General features: G+C 35.7%; 1 protein-coding gene across 1 annotated transcript in view; it reads left to right on the plus strand.

Moving 5' to 3' along the window:
- The window catches only part of LOC150105008 (protein Obscurin-like), a 790,953-nt gene that overhangs the window by 210,916 nt on the left and 558,720 nt on the right, over positions 1-21,317 (plus strand). Inside the window, exons 22-24 of the mRNA XM_090395103.1 lie at positions 4,908-5,144; positions 5,865-6,030; positions 12,462-12,637. Coding sequence (XP_090251229.1) covers positions 4,908-5,144; positions 5,865-6,030; positions 12,462-12,637 — 579 coding nt within the window. The remainder of the gene's footprint in view (positions 1-4,907; positions 5,145-5,864; positions 6,031-12,461; positions 12,638-21,317) is intronic.

A 21,317-nucleotide genomic window follows, 5' to 3' on the forward strand; every position in this document is an offset into this window, starting at 1 on the left:
CCCTACTCACACCCTCCTTATACAGTTTCCAGGGATGACCTCTGGTTCTCCCCTGATCTCCCACTATTCTCTGTAGAACTTCTCCACCATTGATCCTATAACAACCCCTTACCAACTTATAGGTCTCTATCATATCTCCCCTCTTCCTTCTCTCCACTAGACTCTGCAAATTACATCTTTTCAATCTTTCCTCATACTCGACTTAAGTATTGTGTAATCCCTAAAGATGTCTCAGTGACTGAGATGAAACATTGGAAGCATTAAAATTAGTTTTTAATCCTTTCCTGGTGCTGTAAATATTCCATTAAATCACCAACATGATGCCCTCACATATACACAGAAAGACTAAACAAACCTTCTTGCCATACCAGGGTCATCTTTGAAAAGGAAGGGACAATATCAGATTTTTATTTGTTATGAACTTAATCCTAGAGATTTTATTAAAAAATTAACCAGTTGAGTTTCTTGAGTTGGGCCATTCAGTTTACTTGATTGAACTGAATTTCCACCTGAAATAAACAATGCATAATGAAGAGAAAAAGATTTGCAACATCCACAATAAAATCTGGAGGGATAAAACTTTAACATCTGTAATACTTTGTTCCTCTGTCCTAATAGAGTTACTCATGTCATTCATCATCATCATCATCAGCTGAAACAATCTTGAATTGCATGCATTTCATTCCACATGCTTTAAATTTATTATATCAATCTTAGTGTTAGTCATCTGATATATACACATTTCACATTTGTACATTTTGAATGTCTACTGACTGTTGAAAGTTTATTTTTCACTTGGTTAGACTATAATAAATTTACTTTAATCCTTTATCCAAGTGTGAGCAAATAGAGTTTGCGCCTGAAAGTATCTTCAGGACTGAGATAAGGTTGTACAACACCGGGCAACTCGTTGCAAAGGTGGAGCAAGCTAACATCACTCCTATCTCACCTTGCTAATGCTTCTGCTTTATTACCAATGCCGTCTGCTAATGCCAATGATTCTCACCTGACCTTGTTAATGCTTCTGCCTGGTATCTCCAACTCTGGGCCTGGCTCCCACTGAAGAGAACTCAATAAAGGTCGAAACTAGTCTGGGTAGTGGCCCTTCCCTTAATGCATAACATTATACATATCCGCAAGGAGATGTGTTTTACATTATGGGAGATACTGAGATAGGAGTGATGTTAGCTTGCACCACCTTTACAACGAGTTGCCTGGTGTTGTACTACCTTATTCCAGTCCTGAAGATACTTTCAGGCTCAAACTTTGTTTGCTCACACTTGGTTAAAGGATTAAACTAAATTTATTATAGTCTACTGACTGTGTTAATTTAAAAATACAAAAGAAAGATGCTTGTAGAGTCTCATGATGATGGATCAGCAGAAGAAAGACTGTTATAGGTTTTATAATAGTCACCAACCATAGAAGCTTTTTTTTTTTTTTCCCAAGGCCTATTTTCAGCTATTTCTTGTCAGGAAAGTAGAAATTTTTCTGCCAGACACTTGGCTTTTTATTCCCAAACTACAGAAAAATCAACTATAGAAGTCATGCTATTTCATACAGTGTTAATACTAATTAGGATTAGGAACATGAGATAGCAGCAGTTGTCTACCATACTTTTATCATTCATAGGTCTACAAGTCATCATTATCAATAAAATGAACTACAGATAATAATTATTATTATTTTTATTATTATGGGCAACTCCAAGGAGTCCATAGACTCATCGAGGAAGGCCTTAAACATCATATCAAGAACAACTATTCAACATCCACACAGTATCTATCATACTTTACCTTGAACTCATTCACTGTCATGACACCCACAACAGACTCTGGCAGCTTATTCCACTCATTCACCACTCTCCAAGTAGAAAACCTAGTTCTAACACCCTTGCTAACCACACTCTTGCCCAGTTTCCATGGATGGCCCCTAGTCCTCCCACCACCAGTCCTGTTCTGAAAAAAATCCTCTGAATTAATCTTATAGAAACCCTTCAGTAATTTGGATGTCTCAATCATATCAACCAATTTCTGCAACCCACAAATCTTCAACCTGTTCTCATAAGGTTCATTCCATAGACCTGCTATCATCTTGGTCACTCGTCTTTGGATCCTCTCCACCTCCTCCCCATCAAGAAGAAACCCTGGCACCCATATCTGGGCACAGTTGTCAAGATGGGGTCTAAACAAGGCTCAATACAGAGGAACAATAACTTGCTTGTCTCTGCTCGTCAAAGTATTCTTCAGTAACCAAGTGATTTGATGAGCTGATTTAGCCATCATCCTGCAAAATTTTGACATCATGCGCATTCACTATTGCTCTACCCAACTTTGCATCATCAGCAAACAAATGAAGACTTCCTCTCAAATCCTTTCCTGTATCGTTAATGAACAAATGAAACAGTAGTGGTCCAAGAACAGAACCCCGCAGCACACCACTAGTCACAGACCGTCTTTTGGACTCTACTCCTGATTAAACCACTCCCTGATATCTCTCCATCAACCCCTCCTATCCATCTCACCAATCCTATATCCATCCCCATATGCTGCAGTTTACTGATAAGAATTCCTTGTGGTATCCTGTCAAAGGCCTTAGCAAGGTCCAGCAGTATCACTGTAAACCCATTACCCTTATTCAGTTCATCTGTCACTGTGTTATAAAACATGATCAAGTTACTGAGGCATGATCTACCCTTCACAAAACCATGCTGTCCCCCCATACAGTATCCCATTTTCTTCTATCCATTCCTGTATTTTTCTCTTGACTACTTTCTCGAAAACCTTGACAATGACTCTGATATGCTGATCGGTCAGTAATTTGAAACAGCAGTCTTGGAACTTTCTTTAAGAAGTGGAACTATTTTCCCCTTTTCCACCCCCTCAGGACTAACCCAGACCCGAGACTCAAATTAAACAAAATGGTCAAGGTCACTGACAATTCTTTAGCTTCCTCACATAAGACCTGAGCTGGTATACCATCCAATCCCAAAGATGTATTCACATTAAGGTTTTGTAATATACTATTCACCTCCATTTCATTCACCTCAATTCCCATATAAGCTATTGGTTCTTTCATTCCTGCAATATCACCAACTGGATGATATTGCGGGAATGAAAGAATGCAATAGCTTATATCCTGCAATATCATCAACTGATTCAGTTACCTCCCTACTATCAGCATTCCTTAAAATCATTCTGCCGTATACATTTTTTCTTTTACTTGCAGCATATCGAAAAAACTGTTTGGGATTCTCTTTGGCTTGCGTGGTTAATTTCCTTTCATAATCCGTTTTTGCTTTTCTTACCACTCTCGTTACCCTTCTGGCCTGTGCTTTATACTGTTTGTGTTCCTGCAGGTCACCTTTCTCCTTAAATTCCCTCCACAGTTGTTTCTTTTTTTTGCAGCTCAAGCTTAATGGTGTTATTCATCCATTTAACCCCTACTTGATTCACTATCCGGACTCTAGGTATACAGTCAGCCATTACCTTCTTCAAACGCTCCTTTACCGCTTCCCATGCACTATCAACCTCCAGCCCTTGCAGTTTTGCATGCCATGGCACTGAACCAAGCAATCTCCTAAGCTTATCATACTTACCAGCTCAGTAATTCCACATGTACCCTGTCTTAATTGAAAATTCCACACATTAAGCCACCTCCCAGGTCAAGACCTTATGATCACTCTCGCCAATAGGTGGCAACGTGGCCATATTCAATACAGTCAAATTCTCAGATGCAATTACTAGGTCAAGCACTCTCTGACCCTAGTATTTTCCATTACATGCTGTCGCAGATACTTATCCCTTAATAACCGCATAAAATCCAATTCCTTCCTCCCATGTGTCCTCTCCTCCTTCCAATCAGTGTTACCATACTTGAAATCTCCCATAATAATTACCCTCCTTCCACTCATTGCATCTATTTGCTTATGCATACTATCTCCACCATCTATTCCATTACCTGGTCTATAGCAGCACCCAACTGTATATTTTGTTCTGCTAGTCTCAATCCTGCACCAAATAGCCTGAAATGTGATCTTTTCACTATCCTGCAGCAGTTCAACTTCTATTCTCCTTGGCTGCAGTTCATCAGCTATCATCAATAACACTCCTCCCCCAATTTTTTTCTCACTGTCTCTCCTGAACACACTATACCTTTCACATTCTATCCCGGTAGCTATATCATCTTCTGTCAACCATGTCTCACTAATGCCAATAACCTGTGGGCAGGAAGAGCCAACCAAGGCCAAATTTTTCCTTCTCGTTCCTAATACTCCTGGCATTAGCATACATGAAGTGCAGAAGCCCGTTAGTCCTACCCCTATCTTGATGCCTTATACTAACTATCCCATTCTAATTTGTTGTTCTTCATACTAGCTCGGCATATTATACTCATTCTTACACTCAACTGCCTCACTGATGTCTGCATATCCCCCCCCCCCCCCCCAATAGCTCTGGTTTCCCTGATTCTGCACATCCACTTTCACTTCATTCAGCAACTAATGATGAAGGAGAAATTCAGATTGCTACTGATAGCACAACTAAAAAAAAATAGTGCTAAAACAGATCTGCCTGTTCCCCTCAGGAAATGAAGAGGTGTTAGGGGATTTATTTTATTTTATGTTATTTATTTATTTTGCAAATGAAAAATTAAAATGAAATGTGTTATGTGGCAAACTGTTATATTCTGTTGGCCTCATAAATTCTAATTTCTCAGTAGTTATGTCAAGTTGTTAATGACTAATTCTTCAAGTAACTATTTGGGCCAGTAGTAAATATTTTCATATGAATTATGTTTATTCTGTCTTGTGGTCTAACAAGACTACAAGATAGAATTAACATAACTCATACGAAAATATTTTAAATTACCCATAAAAAGGTAATTTTTGTATGTTCATTATTTTATAGAATCAGAAAATGCCACCTTTGAGTGTGAAGTGGAGGCAACACCTGCTGCAACAGTGAAGTGGCTGAAAAATAATCAACCAGTAACCAAATCTAGCAGAGTGAAGACACATACTCAGGGTAATCGGTATTCCTTGACTATTAAGGAGACATCTTTGGAAGATGCTGGTCTATACACAGTACTTGCTACTAACTCAGGAGGGAGTGCTTCCTGTAGTGCACCACTCAACTTGAAAGCATGTAAGCTAACTAATCACATAAATTTTTGTAGACTAAAATACTAATTTCAAGCAAAACCAAAACATTACTATTAATGTAACTAATACTAATATAATGTTTGGATTTAGAGGGAAATTGCACACATATTTTTTTAAATTAATAAATAATTTTTTTTTTCAAAAATAATGCTATATATAATTCCATGTTGTTTAAGTCCAAACATATTTAGAAGATACTGGCAATAAACATTTGAATATGTTTATAAAGTCAAATCTTTGAACATTTAATTTCATTTTGTTGAACAGATTTCCATAAAAGTACAACTTTTTATTTTTTAAAATTTTTATTTATTTTATTATTTTTTTACTGATGTTTGCTTGCAAGAAAGATTTAGAATAATTACAAAATTATGCTTTGCATTATACTTATTGTAACAGATAGAAACAAGAGTTTATCTTTTAGTATACTGAACAAGCTTTTAACTGTGTAGTATCGATTGATCATTTTTTTAATCTATCTAAAGTAATTTATAATAATTTATATTGCAGAAATAAATTTACGGAGTTTATATGGTGCACAAGTAAATTTACCGGATAATAATAATACAAATTAGTAGTATCTTTCCTCTTTCTAATTTGCTAAGTGTGTTATAAATTGAAGCTTGTTTAAATTATTAGATTAAATTTGGCATTTTCTTTTATTTGTTAATATGTATCTCATTAACTTTCACATATTCTTTAGCACTGGGTGTTCCAAAAGAAGATTCTAGACCAACCACACCAGGTGGTACTGTATTACCACATGCTCCTGTTTTTAAAGTAAAACTGAAAGACACCCAACTATTAGAAGGAACATCAGTCAGATTTGAACTTGTAGTAAGAGGGCATCCTGAGCCTAAAGTAACTTTGTATGTTTTTTGCTTTTTTGTAGTCTTTTGCTTATTTAAAACTATGATCAAACTTAATATATCAGTCACATAGGAAAGATATACTATTATTAGCACAATTGACTCTCTCTCAATGGTAAACTTGCTCATTATTACAAAAGAAACCGTCCCAAATAAAACTCTATAGACACAATGTTGTTCTAAAGTTATGGTAGATAGTTTGCTTCTACAGCATAGTGAAAATCAACTGGCATAGTGTATTTTACATTTTGTTGCAGCTTCTGCACAGAGATAGAAGCTAATAACTAGAATTCTTGGACCCAAGAATTATTCTTATTCTTCATTAGAGCTTTGAATGCATTGTATTCCATTGATCATGTTAAGAAACTCATATATATGCTGTGATAATCACTACAGCATCACTACTACAAAATGCTATAGTGTGGTGTGGTGTGGTATATATATTGTTGGGGTGAGTTATGCGAAGTAGAGCAGATGTATCTTGCAAGAGGACCTAAATAGACTGTCTCGAGTATGTGGGGATATCAGTTTAATGTTATAAAATGTAAGGTCTTAAAATTTGGGTAACAAAGATTATTATTATAATTATTATTTGTGATATCTCCAAGGAGTCTGAAGACTCATCGTGGGAGGACACGATGAGTCTTCAGACTCCATCCACTGTACAACTCTCCATCTCCACCACTACACAGAACCTTACTACCAATCACCTACATCAATGCCATCTACTGCCCACAACCACCACCACAGCTAGTATTTTTTGTCTGTAAATTGTGTGTGTTCTGAAGGGCCGATTTGTCTGTATACGGGATGAAAAACCCAAGTTTCTGGGAGAAAAAAACCCTGCTACCTCCATATGAGATCGGCTAACTCACCTTCAATTGAAAAAGTCCATATAAAGATTCCTCCCACAATGACGAGAATCGAACTTAGGCCTTTTCTAATCAAAAGGCGCAGCGTACCGTCGTTCTTCCAGTTGCACTACAGAAGCGCTTAAAAAAACATTTGCCTGTGCGACTAACCATCCGATCGACTAATGCAGAACTGATCGAAGAAAGGATTAGAAAGAGTTCCTCCAGTCGGTGACTAGACTTGAACCTAAGTGTAATTTTGGGTGAATAGTGCAGAAGCTGCAAGCGCCACTTCCACTGAGCTACACAAGCCTCTTACTGTATAATTAGGGATGCGGAAATAAGATGGGATGCAGAGGATAGGATTGGTGGGGATATGTTACAGGAAGTGGAGGAGATGAAAGATCTGGGGGTGATGGTGGATAGGGACTTGAATTTTCTTGGACATTTTGCTAAAATTATGAGAACAACACAGTGGATTATGGGAATGATGCAGAGAACACTGATGTATAGAAGTAAGGATGTTATGATTCCATTGTACAAGTGCGTAGGTATGTCAGTTTAATGTAGGCTTTGATCAGGCCACACATGGATTACTGTGCACAGATTTGGTCATCTGGTTTTCAAAAAGATGACAAGTTGTTGGAGAGAGTTCAGAGACAATTGACTAAGTTGGTTTCTGGTCTCTGGAATGTGGCATCTGAGTACAGATTGAGAGAATGCAAATTACAGAGCCTAGTGGATAGAAGGAAGAGGGAAGACATGATTGAGATGTATAAGTTAGTAAGGGGTAATTACCAGATTAATGTGGATGAGGTGTTTTTTTTTTTTTTTTTTTTTTGGAATATCTGGAGATGGGGGAGAATGAGGGGCCATCCCTGGAAGCTTATAAGGTAAGTTTTGAAGAGTGGTGGATGATTGGAATGCATTGTCTGATGGTGTGGTGAGTGCAGAAACAGTAAATGCATTTAAGTCAAGGTATGATGAGCTGTGCATGTGAGAGTAGGATTCTCTCTTTGATCTTGACTCCATGGAGGTTTGTTGATAATAACAATTTTTATTTTTATTCATACCTACTTATTTACATTATATACATATGTACATATCGGCATACAAGTACTTATATTCACATAAGTTATATGCATCTACATATCGTATGAACAATGAAACTTTACAATTTTACAACTTTACAGTTCGGTACAATAATTTTATATCACTTTATTTTTTTTATTACTTCTCAGAGAAATGGCATGTATGTTTTTTAATATTTAGACAACAGTTCTATAATTTCATATGTTATACATTTCACTCTTAATATCTTTATAATTTGCACAATGTGGAATTCATATAACAGAATAATAATAATCACAGTAAGCATTTGTAAATATAGTTCACAGTTACACAAGGTAGATAATATGATTAGATGCTGCATTTTACATTTTATTATATATATATTTTTTTCCTTTTTTTTTTAAGTTTGACAAAGTGTTGTCATTATCATACAGGTTATTTACATATAAACTAGTTTATATATTATATATATATATTTTTACTATTTTATACTACATACTTTTAGTTTTATATATATATATATATATATATTATATATATATATATATATATATATATATATATATATATATATATATATATTTATTTATTTATTTTAATATGCTATTTTATGATTTAATAATAATAATATTTATGAGCAGGCCTGCTGCCTCGTATTATGACTTATGTTATTATTATTACATGACACCTCCAAGCAATGTAAAGACTCATCAAGGGAGGGCACCTACTCTACAACTCTCTATCTCTACCACTCAATCTATTAACTATAGCAAACCGCAACTACCATCATCATCATCATCATCTACACCAGTGCCATCTACTGCTCACCACCACCACTAGTATTTTCACAGACAATCACAAACATCCATGCCCATGGCAGGATTCAAACCTGCAGCCTTCTGGCTGGAGGCAGATACACTAACCACTCAACCAACTAGGCCAACCAGGCTGATATTTTATCAATATAACAATATGCAATATAAAATAAATATATATATATTTTAATTGTCTTCATTTTATTAGTAAGAACAAATATGAACTGTCAATGTGATGAATCATTTAGTGTGTAAGCATTGAACAATCATAATGCAGCATCAAAGTTGATTTTCCACAATCTTCAACATTTATAACTTCATTATCTCGATGAAGATAATCATATTACAAAAAGAATTCAGTTTGTAGTTATGTACTGAACCTAGGAATGCATTGCCTGAGAGAGTGATTGGAGCAGGAACGGTCAATGGGTTCAAGGAGTGGTATGATAAACTTTGTGTTTCCTAAAGATGACCTCCCACGATGAGTCTTTTGAACTCCATGGAGGCCTGGATAATACTATACCAAGGTGACATTTTGTCACCTTGTTATAGTACATAAGGTTGGTAAAACAAAACCTCCCTTTTGATCCTTTATCCAGTTGTAAGCAAAAGCAAAAGTTTGTATGCATAGTAACATCATGACTAAGCAACTTTTATATGGGGGAAGATTATTTCACATCAGTTTTCAAAAGCTCACTTTGAAAATGTAAAGGTTTGGATTTATGAAAAAAATAGTGTTATGAAATAACATTTATTGAAATAAATATTGAAGTTTATTAACTTTATTATAAATTAAATTAAAGATGTCAAGAAATTGTATTTTCAGTTTTTCCTTTATCCAAGTGTATGCAAGCAAAGTTTGCGAGTGAGATCTCTTCATAACTAAGCTACTTGTGTATATAGGCTATTGACGTCACATTAATTGCCTTAGTATCCCATAATGCAAAGCATACATTTTTTTGTAATTTATTATTATTATTATTATTGCTAAGATTGTGGTTAAACTTACAACTGACCATGAGCACTTTAGGAAAACAGCCCATTTCAAAAGCAAACATCCCATGATGAGTATTACGACTACATGGAGGTATTGAATAGAATTTTTTTTAAATATGAAATATTTTTAGGAGATACTTGTTTTTTAGAATAATTAATTGAAACTGTTTGAACAATTGAACTGTAAAGGTATCTGTGGCATTTTAATTTCTTTACACTCCCTTGGACTTGATTGAGCTAAATTTCTCAAGGGGTTCTTACCTGTCATTCATATGCAAGGAATGATTATATCCCAAATTTGGTTATAGGAGTTTAAAACCCAGCTCTGGCAGGGTTCCAAGGGGTGGAAAGAGGATTGAGAGAATGCAAATTACAGAGCCTAGTGGACAGAAAGAAGAGGATGAACATGATCAAGTTGCATAAGTTGGTAAGGGGTAATTATGTTTGGCCAACCAGGCTAAACCACTCGGCCAACCAGCCAGACTGGTTGGCTGAGTGGTTAGCGTATCTGCTCTCCAGCCAAAAGGCTGCGGGTTTGAATCCCGCCGTAGGCATGGATGTTTGTGATTGTCTGTGAAAATACTAGTGGTGGTGAGTGGTAGATGGCATCGGTGTAGTTGCAGTTAGTTGTAGTTGGTGGATTTAGTGGTGGAGACAGAGAGTTGTAGAGTAAGCCCTCCCTCAATGAGTCTTTGGGACTCCCTGGAGGTGTCACATAATAATAATAATAATAGTAATTCCCAGATTAACGTGGATGAGATTTTTCATAGAATATATGGTGACAGGGAGAGAATGAGTGGCCATCGCTAGAAGTTGTATAAAGTGAGTATGAGCAAGGGAGCGAGGAGATTTTTGAATGGAGAGTGGTCGGTGATTCGAATACATTTTTGAGAGTGTGGTGAGTGCAGAGACATAGGCATTTAATTCGAGGTATGATGAGCTGTGCATGTGAGAGTGGGACTCCCATAATGAGTCTGTTGGCTTAATGGAAGTCTGTTGATAATAATAATAATAATGATGATGATGATGATGATGATGTAAGAAATAACTATATTCCAAGTTGAAACTAGATATAGTCAGAAATTGGGTAAATGAAAGTAGCATCTGTAGAGGTGCCGGTGGAAGACTAAGAGGAGAAAGAGGAGAAAGGGGAGGACACTTTTTGGCCATTATAAGATAAGTCAGTTCACTCCCTTTGCATTGTTGGCTTTAAGAATTACTACACTGGCTCTTCATCTGTCTTATTTTATTATTTTTTATTTTAACATTTTAATATGGGGCAGTTGTTGAAAAAGGCATTTATTCTGCATGCTTGTATTATTCTCAGTTATTAAATGAATTAAATGGGATACTAAGAATATCTAGATATTTGATATTTTGTGAATTCATTTATTATAATAAATAATAATAAATATTTAGCAATATAAGTATTTCAGGTAGCCAGAATGACTATTTGAAACTCAAGGAAACATATTTTTTGTCTGTCCACTTATAATATTGTTTTAAATGATATATCTGAAGTAAAGAAATATACATTAAAAGTTTAACAATGTATAATTTACAGATACAGGACTTTAAAACCCAGCTCTAGCAAGATTCCAAGGGAGTGGAAAGAGGGTAAGATAGCACCATTTCTTATAAGTGACAGCAGAATTGGATAAAGGCTACACCATGATACTGCTCAACTTTGCCAAGGCATTTGACAGAAAATGACAGAATGCAGGAAATTGATGAGTCTTCGAGCTCGAGGATATTAGGGTACAAAGAGTTGAAATTCAGAGGGTATATTGCAAAAGTTAGTAAAATAGCTCAACGAATTACTCAGATGTTGAAAAGCACGCTAAGAAGTAAAGATAAGGAAGTATGATTTGGCTACATCGTGACTACTGTGCACAGATTTGGTCACCTTGGTTTCTTGGGGACCAGGAGGTGCTCAAGAGGATTCAGAGACAAGTGACCAAGATGGCAACAGGTCTGTGAATACTCCCTATGAGGACAGGTTGAAGATTTGTAGGTCACAAAGTTTGGTTGATAGGCAGAGGTGAGGGGAGGGGACATGATAGAAACTTTTAAGATATTAAAGGGGTTTTTATAAAATTTATGCAAGTGAAATATTTCAATATATGACAAATAGTTAGAGAACTAGAGGCCATCCGTGGAAGTTGTGTAAGAGTGTTGTTAGTATGTGGTTAGTGTGCGGAGACCAGATTTTTTGCTTGGAGAGTGATGAGTGAGTGAAATGGATTGCCAGAATTGGTCGTAAATTCTCTGATGGTGATTGGATTCAATGAGAGATATGATAGGATTTTTGTGTATGATGGTTGATTTGGGTCTCCTGCAATGAGTCTCTGAACTGCATGGAGATACTGTGAAATAATAATAACGATAATAGTAATAATAAAAATGTACCATTGTTTTTTCCAGGAAATTCAAAGTATTTTCATTAATCTATTAAGATTGTCATTCTTTCTTGTATTATGACTGAATCAAAAAGAAATTTGCTTTGTAAATAAAATAAATTTAAAAAATTGGTCTACAAAGGAAAACATCTGTATTTCCATTGGTTTAAAGAATCTCATTCTGTGAGGACTATGAATATATCTATTCTAGACTACTCTTTCATTCTACACATTAGTTAAAGCTGAATGAATTGTTAGTTAATTCCAATTTTCCTTATGTTTTTTATTCTCTCATACAGTTATAAAAATAACAAAGAATTAAAGCAAGATGATAAGGTACGAGTGTTATTTGAAAGTAAAGAAGTCTTTGAATTAATCATTGACCATGTTACTTCTGAAGATGCAGGCAGTTACTCTTGCACAGCAGTTAACAGCGAAGGCAAGGATACCACATCGGGGAATATTACAGTTACCAGTAAGTAAAAAAAATAACCTTATATTTTTATAATAACTAATAAAAAAAATTCACTTTTGCTGTGCATTTAGACTTAAACTTTGCAGTAAATTTGAAAATCTTAGTCTAATAGAGATTAAAAAAAAATATTTTTCAAACTATTCAGCATTACACGATTCATTATTACACCACTTAATTCAGTGTCTACCTAAATGAATCTTGCTAAGAAATTATATTCTTGTTTAATCTTTTATCTAAGTGCACATGGACAATGTTGCATGTGAAATATTATCACAACCAGGCTACTTGTATATAGAGTCTGATGACTTCACATCAATGGATTTAGTATCCCATAATGCAAAGCATACATAACATTATACACATGCATGTGTATAATGTTATGCATTGTGCAAAGGGCCACTGCCCAGACTGGTTTCAACCAACTTTAAAGTGCAGGGATGGGGAGAGTATCTCTTTCTCAAAAAAACTCTGAGCAATCTACAAGATCACTCTAAATTTCACTGAGTAATCCTAAAGAATCACTATTAAACTATCACTCCAGGACAGAAAACAGAAATGGCTCCACTCAGTGACAGGCAAAAACTTACCATCGAGCAAACCAGGGGCGTTCCAGCCATATGTGCAATGTGTGCGATGCACACAGGTGCCAGGATAGTAAAGCTGCCAAAGATTTGGTATGATATTTTAAATAAAGTGAATTTTGTCAGTAAAATATTGCAATCTTCATCTATGAATCTTCAACTTGCTTTAGATGCATTGAATGATCTAAATCAAAATAGGTCTGATGAAACTTTTGAAGAAATTGTAGAAAGCTCAAAATTAATTGCAGCAAAATTTGATGCAGAATCTGTATTTTGTAGTAGTAGACCACTAAGGTGACGTAAAAAGACAACACAATTTGATTACGAGCGTGAAAATATAGTAGATCTTGCAATTTCATTTAAAGTAATTTTTTTTCTCTGCATAATAGATCAAATATTACAATCTTTGCAGGAAAGATTTACTTTATTAAAAGAACACATGAATTCATTTCAGTTTTTGTATTTGTTAAGTACTTCACAAAATAAAGAATATTTATTATCTTGTTGTAAAAAGTTATGACAAAAATTAACACGAGTATCATTCCAACATTGACGCAGATGATTTATGCAAATAAATTTTACATTGTCAACTATTTATTTCTAATTTTAAAAATGATATATATCAGATAATTCAGTATATTTATTCAAACGACTTAATCACAGTTAAACGACTTAATCAGAGCAAACTTTACAATTGCTTTTTGGATTCTTTTGTCATTACCGGTATCTGTAGCATCTGTGGAATGGTAGTTTTCTAAACTTAAAATTATTAAAATCTACTTGAGCTCCACAATGGTACAAGACAGACTTTCAAATCTTACCATTATATTAATAGAGTCAGATATTTTGGATCAATTTGATACATGATATTATTCGAGAATTTTCATTAATGAAAACTAGAAAAGTTCAATTCACTAAGTGATTTTTCTTTCTGTTTAAATATTTCTTTAACTATTTCTTTACCCAATAATGTTTAATATGGTCCTATTTTATATACTTGTAAGTTACTGTTATTTATTTACTTTATTTTTTTTTCCAAATTATTTTTGTTGTTTTTGTTCCCTTCTTGTATGTTTATTGTTTTTTATACATTTTTTTTGTAATTTCTGCTTTTTGTTCAGTAAACTTATAATTAATATATTTTGTATTTCATTTTTACTCACTGATACATTTTTATAAAGTGATTTTTTATTGGGGTAAGGGGTATACAGGTGCCAACTAAAGTTTTGCACACAGGTGCCAGACACCACTGGCAGCCCCTGGAGCAGAATAATTAACAGGCCTTCTCCATAAACTAAGGCAATTCCTCAGATCCCAACCAATGAGTGACCCAAAGAATCATTTAGCTCGTTACTTAGCAGTAGTTTCACTCAGTGACAGGCTCACTACTAAGCAGAACCGCTAACTACTGCTGGCCTAGTTGGCTAGCGTACCCTCTCTCCAACCAATAGGCTGTGGGTTTGAACTTGCTCTGTGAACATGGGTGTTTGTGATTGTCTTTAGTAGCCTGAGTGGCTTTAAAAAGTTTTATGTCTGGTCTCTAGAGCACAGTTTCTGGACTATCTAAAAATAAATTTAAAAATACAAAAAAAAAACAAAAATCCTAAAAATTAATAAAAAAAAAATTCCTTGGCCCACTCATTGTGCTAATGTACTATAGTGAAGAATTTATAGAGACATAACACGCGTGTTAGAATAATTACTTTACTTATCATTAAGAAAGTAATGTTAGACGTTTTGACCTCTGTATTGAGGTCATCATCATCAGGAAAACATATGTATGTACAGGATACAAGCTATGCGACTACACAAAAGTAAGATGAATCTACATGTTTGTTAATCATTTACCCTAGCCTGACCTCTAGTGGAAAAAATATAAAAAAAAACTACCTTAAGCAATTTCTAAAGTCCTCTTGTATTAAGATTTTCTTCTATTTGGGGTTGTTCTGGATGAATATATGGATTCTATATGGGTTGAAGATGGGTCCTCCAAATTCTTTTTTTTTCCACCAGAGGTCAGGCTAGGGTAAATGATTAACAAACATTTAGATTCATCTTACTTTTGTGTAGTGTACTGTATCCTTTCCTCAGGAAAACATACATACATATGTATATTTTCCTAAGGATGATCTCAATAGAGAGGTTGAAACGTTGAATGTTACACAACACAATTATTTTAGTTATCATTAAGAAATGTAATTATTCTAACGTGTGTTGTGTCTCCATAAATTCTTCATTATGAATGCTGACCACTATGTAACCTTAAAAGAAAGAAATGTACTATATCAGCCTTTCATGGGTGGGAGCTATATAAATAAGATGATCCCTCAGATCACCCAACCAATAACCCGAAGGATCATTTAACTCATTATGCAGCAACGGTTCCACTCAGTGTCAGTTTCACTCTACCACCAAGCTGAACCATTCATCTTCCAGGGAAAGGCATCCACTGAAGTGGCCCCATGTCAGCAAGAGCTAGACCTAGATACCAAGGTTCCTTATCCTTATAAGGACTGGCTTAAAGGGGCGAAGCAAGAATGCTTTTCATCTTCCCCGTTATCTGTAGAGGACAGTGTAGGGATAAGGTGTTATTGAGCAATTAAGGCTCTAATCATGGCAGGAGGGTAACAGCAATAGCTGAGCCTCAGTTAGAACTTCATTGGCTACAGCATTGCCATCCATTACCCTTCAAGGGTATTGGATTGAATGAATCAATCACCGCATCTCACGGTCGAATGATTCTCCGATACCAAGGTTGAATTAATGCAAAAGTCATATATTTCCTATATACAAGTAGTAAAAAGCTGTATCACGTTATTATTAAAATACTCTGAATTAGAAACAGTTGTAGAAAATTTTTTCGCTTTGTTACAAATTGAATGAAACTTGCCGAGAAATTACATTCTTGTTTAATCCTCTATCCAAATGTAAGCAAACAAAGTTTGCACCTGAAGTATCTTCATGACTAGGCTACTTATATATGGAGTCTGATCACTTTACATAATTTGCCTTAGTATCCCATAATATAATGCACTTATCCTTTCAGATGTGTACTTACTCTGCCTTCTACACAAAATAATGTGTAGTTGTATCACTGTATAAGGTTTTGATCAGACCATGCATGGGCATTGCATGCAGATTTGAACACTATGTTTCTGTTGATAAGAGGAACTGCAGAGAGGGTCCAGAGATGAATAACTAAGGCAATATCAGGAGTTTGGAATGTTGGTAATGGGAGATGGGAATATTGAGAAAATGCAAATAACAATGTTTCTGTTGATGAGAGGAACTGCAGAGAGGGTCCAGAGATGAATAACTAAGGCAATATCAGGAGTTTGAAATGTTTGTAATGGGAGATGGGGATATTGAGAAAATGTAAATAACAATTTAGTGGATAGGCAAAGAAGGGTGAGAGATTTATCAGATTAATATAAAGAGAATTCTTACAGTGGAGGGAAAGAATAAGAAACTATCCATGGAAGTTGAATAAAAGTGTGGTTGACAACAGAGCAAGGAGCAGCTTTTTTCCATGGAGTGGTAGATGAGTGGAATGCATTTCAGGGTGTGTTGCAAATTTGAAATTTATGAATGAGTTTAGAGTTGAGCATATGCTGGTTTGAATGGGACCTCCTGTGATAAGTTGTTGATTCCATGGTAATCTGCAATAATATAAATAATTGCATGAAAATTGAGAGCTTATCATTAATGCATTATGTTGAAATAAGTATTGAGATATCACTATGTCTCAAGGAAAGTTAAATCCTACACACACACACACCTCAATAGAATGCATGTGTGTGTGTGTGCATGCTCTTTTGATTCTGATCACTTCTGTTCTCTTTCCGTCCTTCTATGCATACTCTCCTTAATTTGTGATAATATGAGTCAGATATTTTCGACTATTCTTTCTTAACTATGACTGCAACCACTGATCTGTATAAAATTATTGAATAGTACTTGTCTCATTCAATGTTGCAGTTTGTCCCAAGGGCTAAGTTTGTCCTAATCTTAGCAGACAGATCAGTTTGTCCCAAGGGCTAAATTTGTCCCTAGTCTGTTGGACTAAGATCAGGACTCTGTGCAAATCACTTAATTTTTCCACATCATTTTTTTCACATCATGTCATCTTGTGAAGCATCTCAGTATGAGAACTGGATCTGTTCTCTACAACTTTCAATCTATAGAAAGCATTAGTTAGTTATCCAGAAGTGTTGAAATTCTTTTAACCTTCATATTTCCTAGGACTACAACGAAAGGTCTGAGTCCCTACCAAGAGAAACAGCTCCAGACCATTACTCCACCACCACCATCAAATTTCACACATGTATGCTACTCTTGGACATAAGGCGTTTCCTAGGCATCTGCCACACCTACATTCACCTATTCTATCACAAAACAGTGGAACAGAATTTATCATCCCATGTCCTGGACTTTCAATGCTCGACAAACCAGTCATGGTATTTGTTACACCAGTGTAGTCTGTGTTGTTAATTGTTATTGTTGTTGTTTATGTACAGTTGCTCTTTTCATAGAAGCTTATGCAACTCTTCACATAGCATCCTAGATCATTTTCTCATTTGAATGCTTAGATTTCTTTTGTACCATCCTTCTGAGTTTGTTTCCTTGGTTGAGTCTTCCTGTGCTTTTCTTGGCTAACGTGACAAAGTCATATTTCCATTGACTGTAATGTTGTACGTTGTCTACATTGATTTTGGGTGATGTAGTCTTTTATCATTATTGGTGATCATTGGTTTATCCATTTCATGAATGGATAAACCAATGATATACAACCAATTATATATTTAGTTTGATCCTTTATCCAAGTGTAAGCAAACAAAGTTTGCAGCTGAAGTATTTTCAGGACTGGGGCAACTTGTGGTAAAGGTGGAGTAAGTTCTGATCACTTGCCTTGGTATCTCCCATAATGCAAAGCACATCTCCTTGCAGACATGCATAATGCTCTGCATTAAGGGAAGGGCCACTACCCAGAGCAGTTTCCCTGTTTAAGTGTGGGGTTACCTATCCAAAAAATTCGTGAGATCATCCAACAATGAGTGACACAAAGGATCATTTTGTGTCACTCAGTGGTTGTTCCCCTCAGTAACAGGCTCACCCCGTCACTGAGAAGAACCACTCATATCTCATCTGAGGGGCAATAGCAACAGCCAGGCCTCAGATAACTTCATGGGCTACAACATTGCCATTGGTGCCCCCTCTACCTGGGTAACAGCAACAGCTGAGCATCAATTAGAACTTCATTGGCTACAGCATTGCCATCCATCACCCAAGCTTCCAACCAGTTTCAACCTTTATTGAGGTGTGTTTAAGTAAAGACCTCTCTAAAAATTAGGCAATCCCCCAGACCACTCCCTACGAGTGACCGAAGGATTGTCCAACTTAGCGTTGTTCCACTCTGTGACAGGCTTACCCCATCACCAAGAAGAACTTCTCAGTGTTGGCACTATCCAGTGGCAGGCTCACCCCACCACTGGAGAGCCATAATCTCAGCGGTGGCCCCACTCAGAGACAGGCAAAACCCTACCCCAAGCAGAGCCTCTCATACTACAAGGAAAGTAACCACTTCTGTGCAAAAGCACATCAGTGGGAGCCAGACCCTGAGGTAGTGATACTAAGATGGAAGTAATGCAGAAGTCATGTCACCATATACCAGTTGCCGAAAGGTGTCAACACCCTATTATTAAAATTCTCTGGATTAGAGTTAGTTGGTGGAAGTTTTTTCACTTGGCTATGCTACCAATTATATATTTGCTTTGATCCTTTATCCAAGTGTAAGCAAACAAAGTTTCACCTGAAGTATTTTTAGGACTGGGGTAACTCGTGATAAAAGTGGAGTAAGTATTGATCACTTGCCTTAATATCTCCTTTACATTTCATAAATTTCATAATTGATATATTAATATACCATTATCTGGTCTAGTTGACCAAGTCAACAGTGTCTCTGCTTTCCAGCTGTCTGTGAGTATACTGGTATGGCATGGTTGTGAATATCTTTAGGTGATAGATGAATTCCATCATCCAGTTTGAAATTACCAACATGCTTATTGCAGGCTTAAAGTTTGCAGAAAGTTTCATTTCTAGAGTAAAGTTCCCAAATTATCTAACCCTTAACTCATCCTATAGATTTGCAGCTTTTTGTATGTTGGTTTATCATTACAATAATCTGTAATAATGTGTTTATTCACAAATGTATTCTACCTTCATAAATGCTTTAAAAAAAGCAAAAAAAATTCAAATCAACACCTTTTATTTCCAAATGGATAGATCTCTTTTAGCCTTAGCTATCTTTTGGAAATTAATGTACAGCTGTTTACATCATTAGCTGTTGATAACTGAGTTCAGCTATTGACAGTTTCAAAGATGTGTTAGTGGGGGGGGGGAGAGCATTTGGTTGTAGAAAGGATCCTGAGACTAATAATGAGAGAAAGAGAGGAATGGCTGGTGGAAGGCATGGAGGAGATACATCTGAGAAGTGGTATCAGTGGAACTTGTTTTGTTTTAGATCCCGAAATGAACTGTTATAGTTGTACATGAATGCTAGAAGAATCAGGAATAAGCGGTATGAAATTATTGCATTGAATGAGTTTGTTAACTCAAAAATTATTGGGATAAGTAGCTATGGTTGGATAAGGATGACATCCTGATGGGAATAGAGATGGGGGAGGGGTATGATGTTTTCATGAAGATGAAAGGGCAAAAATGGAAATGGAGTGCTGTTGTTAATGATAGAGAAGTTGTGCCCAAGGTAGAGATACAAATGGGAAATAGTGGCAGTGATTTTGAGACAGTATCATGTCAGGTAGGAGTGAATAGAATGAAATGTTTAGTGGAAAGTTACTGTCCTGTCAAGTATCATCTCCATCTAGGAGGTTGGATGACTCATCATGGGAGGTACACATTGTTACACACAAAACTCATCAAACTGTGTTTTAAAACTCATTCAATGCATCCACATTCACTAAACTGTGGCAACATGTTCCACTCACTGGCTGCTATCGATGCAAAGAACCTGCTCCTTATGCTCTTGTTCAACCTTCCTTATACAGTTTCCAGGGATGGTCAGTTGTTCTATCCTCCCCCCATCCCCCTTTCTCATATTTTTTCATATCTTTCCCATATTTTTTGCTACTTTATTAAGGACACACATTTAAAACATTTCATTCAAAAAAATTAAAGAACTCGCACTTGATATTAATTGCCCTTGAAGTCAGCTTTAGTGACAATTTCTTTACCCAAGGTGCTATCCTTCTAATATTCTAATTTATTCTTGGTGGTGGTAGTTTTTCCCTTTCAGTCATTTTCCAACTGTAGGTGACTTTGTAGGCATTGTCCACAAGGTGTTCCTGGTGAGATTTTTACAGGCAGTTTACCATTCATTGCCCCCCCCCCCATTTTATCTAGGCTCGTGACCAGCATATGGCTAGGACGTATTCATGACTGTAAGCTATGTATATGTTCACAGGGCCAGTTTGCCTGTTCTGGCTAACTCACCTTTCATTGAAAGAGACCAGATAAAGGTTTTCACATCACTGATGGGAATCGAACCCAGGTCTTTTTGACCAAAAGGCTTTGTCTATACTGATTGAGCTACAGAGGCTCTCAATTTATTCTTATTCTGTTGTAATAGAATATAATTAGAAAATTAACCAACATAATTATCTTTTATTTTGCACATGTGTATTCGCTGGGATATTTTATTTAGCATTACAATTTCTATGTACAGAAAGATGCTTTGAGAAATAAGACAGGTTAAATCAAACAAATTAGATCACAGGCCATATTGGAATTTAATTACCAGTATGGTAACAAAACTGGATACTATATTGAAGAAACTGAAGAGTGGTTATATGACCACTATTATATGATGATGATGATGAGGTTGTTCCCAATCTTGATTCTACTATTGCTTTATATATACAGTCATTCATTATTATTGTTTCTTAACTTGAAAAGTAACTGTTTATATAATTAACGATCCAGCAGCAGGTATCCAAATTGAGGGAATAGAAAGCATTTTCATTTGGTTACAAAGTAAATTAAAAGTTGATAAATTCTATTCTTGATTTTATCCTTTATACAAG

Source organism: Typopeltis vanoorti, chromosome 7 (assembly GCF_054136105.1).
Source record: "Typopeltis vanoorti isolate ZY-2024b chromosome 7, IOZ_Tvanoo_1.0, whole genome shotgun sequence".
Classification (NCBI taxonomy): Eukaryota; Metazoa; Arthropoda; class Arachnida; order Uropygi; family Thelyphonidae; genus Typopeltis; species Typopeltis vanoorti.